Here is a 10,274-nt window from a genome sequence, read left to right as displayed (position 1 = left end):
CCAAATATCTCTCAGAGGGGCGTGGGGAGTGGCTCCTTATTTTCATCTAAAGTAACAGATAGAATCAGCACTTTTGAAACAGGGCTGAAACAGAGGGGTTTATGGGATGCTACAATGATCTGTTGGGTATTTCCAGCTAAACACTTCAGAGACATGTTTCGTATATATCTGAGACCTGTAATATATTGATGAAAAACAGTATAATAGGAGACCTTTAAGGCTTATGCATACTTGGTGTTGTTTGTTGCAGAGGCACAGTGGTGGGATGGCAGTGGGCCTTCAGATCCACCCCCCAGGTGTGGTTCATCCCCAGCACCAGTACCACCCATCACAGCCCCTTTACATCCAGGATATCCCCCTGCAGGAGGTGCCCAACGGACACGATATGGGTCCTACAGGTAAGAGATGCACACCGACATCTTGACCTCCACTATGGTAACATCTAACATTTAACATCTTTAAAAAATAATCTTTATTTTTACTCATAATACACATTCTAATATATAATGATCAACAGTTAATTGTGAGTAAACATAATATAATAACCTTTAAATGAACATTAACACAAAGTCTCATCTCAAACGACTTCATGTGGCTGTTATGTTGACACCCACATATCAACTTCAGCATTTAGTTTTAGAAGAGACACACACACAGTCTCAACTTGGCCTGCTGTTCTGCGTCTGCTGCGGGGGGGGATTTTGGTGATGCTGACCCTGAGGGCAATGCCTTTACCAGATACCCCCTCTCCCTTGTTTTCTCTCTGCCCCTCCCCCCCCTATCTTTTCTACCGAGGACAACTACATGCCGCGCATATTTCTTATTCAATCCTTTATTTTTTCTTTCATTTTTTTCATATGTGTTTTATTTTAAACTGGAACATTCCTTCTAGTGCATTGCCTGTGTTTGACTTTGGCCCCTTCTTGTCCTCAAAAGTGATTGATGATAGCGGTCTGGGACGCACGCCACGGGAGTGGGGTGGGGGTGCTGGGGGGGCACAAGCTTTCTTCCGTCACCTCCCTGAGCTGGACGCAGGGGGCAAGACAGGGGGCCAAAGGGCGGCCATCTTTTTCCCAAGCTTCTGGTTTGGTCTCTGGAGAGATGGAGGGGGCCTGAGTGTGCGTGTGTGTGTGTGTGTGTGTGTGTGTGTGTGTGTGTGTGTGTGTGTGAGGGAGTCAGGATTTGATGGGATTTGCTGATGTTTGTTGCCAGAGACACACTCCTTTGGAGCCCTCTCTTCATTGCTCCCAGCGCTAAACCGTTGACATAAACATTGCTGAGTGGAAAAAAATGACCGAGCACTGACCTTTTTTTTCTTCTTTCTCATCCTTTTCCTAAATCCTACACTGTGCAGACAACAGGTCTAAGATCGTTTTAGCCACCTGGCGATGTTGTTAGAGTCATTTAGCTCCTGTTGGTAGTGTCACGAAGGTCTGTTGAGTTTTTTGTGTGGTATATGCCGTTATGAGTCTGAGCTAACGTTAAAAGCAGCCAGATAACCTCTGACACAGTCCTCACACCCTGCAACTGTTGCTTTGACTCATATCTCTCAAACTGAAACACGGCTTCACCTCAAATGTTCTGCACTTGCAATTTTTGCACAGCCATTCAATGTGTATATTTTTAGAATATGGGGCTCCAACTATTTTAGCTTTTCTCCTGCTGTGAAAGTTGTTGGGCCAGTCTGAAATGTCTATTTAGAAGTTACAAGTGTAAACAATTTATTAATTAACCAAAGAGGTTGTGCCAGTTTTTAATTCTGAGTATTTGCTCATTAAGAGTGAGCAACTGCTTAATAAAAAAAAAAAAACTGGAAACATCTTAGCCAATCAACCTAAGATTTGCTATAATATGTTAAAATGTATAACAAAATATCATTTATTTCAAACTTATCACATCGTATTCATTAAACCTGCTTACCTGATTTTTCTGGCCTGATTTGGGGCAGCATAACAGCACAAGATTGGCATATTGTCACCTGATGAATCTGCAAACTTTTGTTGACACATTCAGTAGTTATTTTTCAAATGGAGTCATTTTTGTAGCCACCTGATGAATGCAAGTCCAATATGTTCTCGATGTTGGTCTGTTTGAAACCAGACTGAAATAAAAATATTTTACTAGAAAAAAAGTTCATTACATAAGTTCAGTAAAATGTATGAAAGATATTATAAACATAAAACCCATTATTTGCTGTATATAGCACCATACAGTATGGACATGTTTAGTTGACATGTCTAACTTTCTCACACACTAAATCAACTGTCATCGGTATACGAGTTGATATATGTTATTTAACTTCTAAACTGGGTAGGTTACATAGGATTTTACAGCTCCAGTCACTTGTTGGAGAATGGATTGGGTGTTGTTAAAATGAAATGTGTTAGTGTGAGAAAGAAAGAGTACAGAGCAGATGTGAGGCGGGGATGTTGGATGTTAAAGGACCATCGCATGTTTGGCCCTGAGCCCAATGTCACACACACTGCTTCCTGACAACAGCCATGCCACGGTGATGTTTACACTATCCCCGCTTACTCTTCACTATCCAACACTCACACTGCGTGGCCTGTTGTAAACTCCCATTGTGGAAATCCATGTGTATATGTGTGGGAAAAAATGGTATTGGGGTGTATTTCTGTGCAATCTCATTGAAAACCAGGCGCAGGTAACACACACATTCATACACACTCCACAAACATCCTGCAGTGATGCACGCTCCACATATTCATTCATTAAATTCACACCCTGCACTCTGGTGTGTATTGTGTTACAGCATCCTCCCATTCAGAGCTAAGCAGGCACACACACACACACACACACACACACACACACACACACACACACACACACACACACACACACACACACACACACACACACACACACACACACACACACACACACACAGATCCCAGGCACTCATGAGTTCACTGTACATTTAAACATGCCCTCCCATTCAGTACACGCAGACACAGCTGTGATCTGGCACTCAGGGACCATTGGCCTGTGTTTTATTTGATGTGATTTGACAGCTGGACAGTTGGAAGAGGAGGGGAACGGGGTGGAAAGCAGCGAGGAGTGGGCGGAATACAGTTTGAGGAGAGAAGACGGATAAGTCACAGGACTGGGGTTGGTGGGAGGAGAGGAGACGAGGGGAGGGAGGGAGGATCTGGGATGTGGAGCCTTAAGGGGTGGGAGACGGGGGGCTTCGCCTCTGATGAGGGGCACGTCCTCACGGGCGCAGGCCCATTTTTTATTTCTAAAAGTAAACAGGCAGCCTGCGGGGGTCTGGGGGGTTATGGGAAAGGAGGAAATAGTGATGCTAATCAGGCCGGCGCACACTTCCCCCTCCAACAATAAAACAAAACAAGAGGGAAACACGGAAAAGCGACAGACAACTATGGAGGAATGGGCTTCAACGCTGCCATGGTCCTAGATTTGAACTGCATAGTGTGATGACAGTTCTGTAGCAAGGGGTGTTAGTCAATAAACAGAGGAAAGAAGCAATCTGTTACTACTACAGTACCTCGTGCATTTGTTCATGTTGAAGTAATTTTAAACATCTGAAGTTTGAGTTTCCACATTAGACTTCTGAGAAGTGGTTGCAGTGAAATCGGCATTTACAGTTGAGTCACTCTGGCATTTCTACCCCACAATGTTAATACTCCTGACCTTAAGACATATTTAAGTGTTTTCCTTTGCTAAAAGTTGTACCCTGCTTCATGAAAGACGGCTCACTTTCATGCTGCCATGTTTAACGATCTAATAAGATGCTCTGCTCCAAAGCATCATCCAAAATTTCCGACAGTTAAACTTCCCTTTCCCAGAGTTCAAGGAGTTTTATTTCGAGCAAGTGATAATGTGTGGTAAGTTCCTCTTGATGGCTTGGTGACTAATTACAAACCACTTCAGTTTGAGAACAAATTGTTCTAAAACACATGCAATCACTGACGGGTGATGATGCAACAGATGCCAACTCATCAGGAAAGGTGGCGCTTTAATGAATCCTAAGAGAGGCCTCCCATTGTTTTAATGTTTATATCATGAGTATAGCAGTAGTCACAGACTGTTAGCTGTAATGAGTGTACACCGGTGATGGTAAGAGTGAATACCTCTTACTGTGTGTGAAGTGCGTTCATAGTTGAATTCATGAACATAGTTGAGTCCATCCTATTGTAGGTAAAGGTCAATATCTCCCTAAAAGCACTCAAAATAATGGACATTTATTCACCAAAACACAACAAACTGCAGCTGTATAATCACATCTGTATCATTCATATTTTTCAGAGTGTACTGTTCTAATTATTATGATGTACAACCAATATATTCAATGACAAATTAATATAAACTGCAGACAGATGTGTTTTCCCCTCAGTCTTAGTATTAGCTTTATCTGAGAGCGTGGTGGTAACAGAGAGGAGGGAGGGCAAGATGAGAAGAGGGAGGTCTGGGAGGCAGAGAGACTCGAAGGGGGGTGGGGATAATTGAATTATCTGCACAATGGAGTGATGGGGGGCACGTGGTGCCGCTAATGGAGGAAGAGATGTCCTTTTTAGCGGAGCTAATTGTTCAGAAAAGAGCTGAGCCTTTGTTCAGGGAGGCCCTGCTACTTTCCCAGTGCACTTACATGCACACAATTTAAAGAGCGTGCACACAAAGACACTTGCACTCACTGATACAAACACACACGTACACATGCACGCACGCACGCATGCACACACACACACACACACACACACACACACACACACACACACACACACACACACACACACACACACACACACACACACACACACACACACACACACACACACGCTCTCAGAAGAGACTTTGGAATGTGAGGCAAAAGAGAACGATGAACATGAGCACAGTACACACATGCATGAGCACACACATACTTAGAGATACTCCTGTCCCAGCTTACTCTCTGATCTCAGCAGGAGTGCATCCAGCCTGTGGCACCTTCAGGCTGCTTCCACCACAGATAGAGCTGACACTGAGCTACTAGACAGGGGCCACATTGGACCCCACTGTTTTACTGTGTTACTGTCTGCTCTCTCTGTCTCACTTTCAGTGTGTGTGTGTGTGCGTGTGTGAGCTTGTCAATCAGCCATCTGAGCGTCTACTAGTGTCTGTAAATGAGTGACTGAGAGATTACATGCTGAATTCACACATACCAAACCCACCATATCCACTTTCTGAGATGTTTTATAGTTTATGTCAGCTAGGTCATAATTTCAGCTTTTAGGTTTGTAAATGAGAATTAAAGCATCAGGCTGAAATGGAAATACTCTTGTGACTTGCTGCGAGGGCACAGGCATCAAAGACTGATATCACTTGACAGCTGTATGGATTGCTCTAAATCGAATAACCTTTCAGTTAACTCTGTGAAAAGTAGCAGGTGCAACGGTTACATCTAGGGATTATAGACAGGCAGACAACACAGATGTGCCAGCGAGACACAGACAGCGAGCAGGAGAGAGAAAGCTGCTTTAGAAAAGGGTGCTATGTTGCAACACTAAATGAGTGAAGCCAGCTAACTGTCAAAACCATGGCAACAGCATTTGCCAGGTGAAGAAAAGACACATTGAAACCAAAAAGTGTAAGTCTCAAGTGTACTTACAATGACTGCTACTGGTTGTATTATCAGTGTGAGATAATTAATAATCCCTTTGTGTAAATAGTATATTATTTATATTTTGTATAAAAAAAATGTATGTGCAAAACTTTTACACAAATTCCAACACTTATTATTGAGGTGATAAACTATTGATAACACATTTCTTTCCTCACAACAGTCTTGTGTTAATGAAAATGTGTTTGTATTCAAGGTCATTGTACACCAAGCTGTCTAGAATGGTCATTGCTCTGAGAGACATTTAACACACTGTTTTGATATACAAAAACTTTGTTTATCCTCATACACCCCATTTACAATTGAAATTTCACTTCAATAGCTTAGTTTCGGTATGCATTCTGAGAATAATCAGTACAAAAAATGCTTTTTGTGTAATACTCAAATAGTCTGATGTAAAGTAGTGAAGACAGACAGAAGAAAACCCATACTCAAATGGGCTACAGTGACGCCAGCCCAGATATTAGTCAGCAACACCATTAAACCCCTAATGGCTGCCCCTAGGCACAAAAGGACCCGGGCTGTCCTTTTAAGAACAGATACGAGGGAGTTCATTAACAGAAAACAAAGAGGTCCAGTCAGAGAGGGTGAGAGACTGACTGAGAGATGAAGTGAGAGGTACTGTTCCTCCCTCCATTCTTATCCTCCATCACCCCTTCTACTTTGCCCCTGGTGAGGCAGCCCCTCTCACCACAGAACCCACCAGCACTCTTCCCAGACGAGGCTCCTATCAGGCCAATGAAACCTGATCCAGGGCTGCTAATGGAGCTGGCCAAGTACCACCGGTTGAAAAATCCATGTGTGATCAATATTCCTGGCTCCCCAGCCTCCATACATACATGCATACAGTTCATACGGATGTATCACATTGGCGTGCATCATAGGTTGTGCCATTTGACTTACTCTAACAGGATCGCTTATGATGTAGTTGGATTTACAGGAAAAAGGGGGCTGAAGCTTTGGAGAAAACCATTTACATTTTCTTATTAATGAACAACAGACTATCACTGCAGTTATCATGCTGCTTTCAGAGGAATGTACGTGATTTTAACTATTATAATTTATTATTATGGTCATCTGTTGCTAACGGAGTTGTTCCCTACTGGCAGTGGTTTGCTCAGAGTGGAGCCTCATTGTGGCTAAAACACCCAGTATTTCTACTGTCTTTGTTCTTTTCCAGTGGCAGAACAAATTCATGATTCAATTTCCAGTAAGGCATGGTCATTGTTCCTGATTATTGAAGATAAGAAAGAACAAAAGTAAAAAGAAAAGCAAAGCAAACTGAGAATTAGGACAGACAGTTGGCCCTGTTCATACTCAATTTTTATTGATTGCTTTAGTGACAGGCCCACTTTGATTGATGTTGATAACAGTATGACTAACCTATTTTTAACATGCCTAATTTTAATTTAACAATACTTGTGACATAACAATTGTAAAGATGCACTTTACTTAACTGATGCAGCTGCGTAAAGAAAAAATACATGTTTTTTATTGATCAATACAAGGTGAACAGGAAATACTCCGAGGTGTTTATGAGGGTGAGTTACAAGTTATGAGGAAGCCTGGACCGGCAGAATCTAGGGCACAGACAGGCCGGACTTTCCTTTTATCTTCTTTTTGTTAAAGATTGTCCACGCATAAAAATCAGCTAAACTGTTTGTATGTAGCTATTTTAGGATCTAAAAACATCTCCAAATACATATTGCTTTTAAACTCACCCTCATATATCACAATACTTTAAAAACACATTCCTTTAGGCTATAATATTGCGTTGTAGGCTACTCCATTCGCTTTTTTGATTGTACTATTCCAGTATCAGAATCACAATCAGGCATATTGACAAGTAGGTTCACATACAAGGACATTTATTTAGTGTAAAATGGAACATACATACATATCGTGAGAGGAATTAGGTTGGAAAAAAGGAGCAAACAAATGGCTTTATAAAATAAACAGATATATTTGTAAATAAATACAAAATATATATATTTATATACATACAACATATACAAACAAGTACAATAAGGAAAGAAAACGTGAACAAAATCAAATGTGCAGTATATCAGAACGTTACTGTAGGTGGATAATTAATTTAGGAACCTATGGTGTTATAATAATATTATATGTGTTAAAACTTGATTATTTTCTTGTCATGTGAGGTGGTATGATGGAGTTTTTTTAATAAACCGTTTGCTGTTGTATTTGGGAAGAAATGTGATTAAGCAATACTTCAGTTAGTTCCCATGATTCTGAGGAGACCTCACATCTCCAGGGTGTTTTCTCATCCCTGTAAAACGCGAGTAATTTGCGGGAACATGCAGACTCTTAACTGCATGTGATGACGTGCGGGGGTCTTGGTACAAGAAGGTTCACAGACACAAGGGGGAGGTGGTAATAATGTGTGTGTGCGTGTGTGTGTTTGAGGGAGGGGTGTGGGGGGCTTTGTAATTGAATTGTGAATCAACTGGCAAGTCAGCCCCAAACACCGCCCCCTTCAGCTGTCGTCGCTCTCTGGCTCTCAGCAATGCAACGCCCATAGAGATAGAGAGGAAGAAGTGAGTGAGTGTGTAAGAAAGAACGAGGAAAAGAGGGAGTGTGTGTACAAGTACCGGAGAGAGGGAAAGAGAAGTTAGGACTTAAAGAAACTGAATCGTTGTTTTTTTTTTCTGTGAGAGAAAAGGTAAAACAACCAGCCAGTAGAATTGACCGGGGCGCCAAAGGAAGAGAAGATTTTTCCTTATATTGTGTTTTTTGGAGCTGTTAGAATAAAAAAAGGGACGCGGCGTTATTAAATCACACTGAACTGATGGTCATGACGGCAGCTGTCGATATGAAACCGACGTTAACAATCATAAAGACTGAAAAAATGGACGGTGAGTACTACAACTCTTCTGTGAGAGCTTGACAGTTAACACGAGACTAACATTACTCCTGGATGTTTCCTTGTAACGTAGCCGGCTGCTGGAAGATTACGTTGATGTTGATAATTCTCGCTAATAGATGCGCTCTGAGGGACACAACGTCCTGTACGTATTTCATTGTGTTGACGATGTTGGTTGCTCAATATCGGACAATACGCAACACTTCAGAAATTGCAATCACGCCGGAGGCTCTACAGTCATGCAAGGCTATACAACAAGCTTGTGTGTTTCTTATTGAATGAATCAGACTCTGACCGGCGTGCCTTTGAAATTAAATCTGATGATGTGTGTGAAACGAGGGCTTTAATTTAGTACATGTGTGGACACATCACAAAAGTAGACTTAATGTTGTCTTGTAGGCTAAATGAATTGTCACACATTATAGTTCCAACAATGTTTAATTTAATTCTAAAACGTTACTTATCCAATGTTTTTGCTTTCATGTAGCTGACTTTCTAACACTCTTAATGTTTTAATTACGATTGGCTTATAAATGTTTATTTTTTAATAAATTATATTGTATTCAGAACCTGTGTTGCTCAAATTGACACTTTGTAGTTTTGATGTACTCTCTTCCTGCTTTGATCTCACTGGGGATTTTTCTCCATCTCCCTTTCTCCCATCTTAATACCTACAGTATCTCTGACACTATATTCAGTGCCATACTTGGAGAGCCAGGGCATTTTGTCCTGCCGGCATGGGAGACAGGCCGTCACTGCCCTCCCCACCATCCCCACTATCTCCTCTCCCTCCCTCCTTATCCACCTCCTCCTCCTCCTCCTGCTCTGTGGTTGTTGAAACTGACTTTCCAGAGGGAAGGAGAGGCAGGCTGAGGTGATGAATCTGCAGGGCTGAGGCTTGCCTCTCTGACCCTGCTGCCTGGAAGACTTGGCTTGCTCCAGGGATAGTCCAGGGCACATACAGGGAAGCCCACAACTGTGAGCAGTGTTTGGCTTCAATCCATTGTGTGGTTTCACTTCTCTTTTATTTTTTGCGAGTGATGTTACACATGGTGGCATGTTTGTGTGATTTGCATTTAGCAGCTTTTTTTACATTAACAAATCCCCTGTGTTTTTGCAGCTCAGGTGGCCTTAAGCCTTTCAGTAGGGCAGTAATCAGCATTGGTGCATCATGGACATTTGACACTAATTGCTTGTGTTGACCCACTAAGGGGGCTGTGACTCACCACATTAACCATGATCTCTTTTATGGCAATACCTGCAGAGAGTAGTCTTGCACATACACTTCTCGCAAACTCACATACAAAGTGCTGACAGCCGCAGCTAAGTTGCCAAAAGCGTAGTGCTATCTTGCAAAACCATTTCGCAATGCTCGCTCCATACTCTTACTTGGGTCAGGCTGAGGCTGCCAAGTAGCAGATCACAACTTCACACAAACACTTCTTCTCCCCACCTCTCTCTCACACACAGACACACACTGTTCTGTTCACTCCTTGGTATTTCCATGCTCACTAGATAAGTGTTCTACCAATGTCCAAGGCTGTTCCTGATCTTAATAATACAAAACAGGGATGTTCAGTGTTGCAGGCTTGTTAAGGACCATGACAGGCTCTTTGCCTAAAACTTGCTGAGAGCGATAAGTGCTCCACAGAAGGCCAGAATGCATTTGTTGGATTTGTGATATCAGCATTGGACATGGCAGTTTTGGGAACTTCAAATGCTGTCTTTTTTCTCTCTAAACACCTGCAACCA

General features: G+C 42.1%; 1 protein-coding gene across 3 annotated transcripts in view; it reads left to right on the top strand.

The window, feature by feature from the left end:
- The first annotated feature begins 255 nt into the window (after positions 1-255).
- ets1 (v-ets avian erythroblastosis virus E26 oncogene homolog 1) overlaps positions 256-10,274 on the top strand; it is a 29,552-nt gene continuing 19,533 nt past the window's right edge. For 2 of the 3 annotated variants that reach the window (XM_010789160.1, XM_010789158.1), the window contains exon 1: positions 256-398. In XM_010789160.1, coding sequence (XP_010787462.1) covers positions 266-398 — 133 coding nt within the window. In that variant the 5' untranslated portion in view covers positions 256-265. Of the gene's footprint in view, positions 399-8,209; positions 8,515-10,274 lie in introns of those variants that run through there. The other variant, XM_010789161.1, reaches the window with a different exon arrangement.

Source organism: Notothenia coriiceps, unplaced genomic scaffold (assembly GCF_000735185.1).
Source record: "Notothenia coriiceps isolate Sejong01 unplaced genomic scaffold, NC01 NC01_scaffold00032570, whole genome shotgun sequence".
In the NCBI taxonomy this organism is placed as follows: Eukaryota; Metazoa; Chordata; class Actinopteri; order Perciformes; family Nototheniidae; genus Notothenia; species Notothenia coriiceps.
The sequence above is the reverse complement of the archived record's forward strand: the minus strand, read 5'-3'. Positions and strand labels throughout refer to the sequence as shown.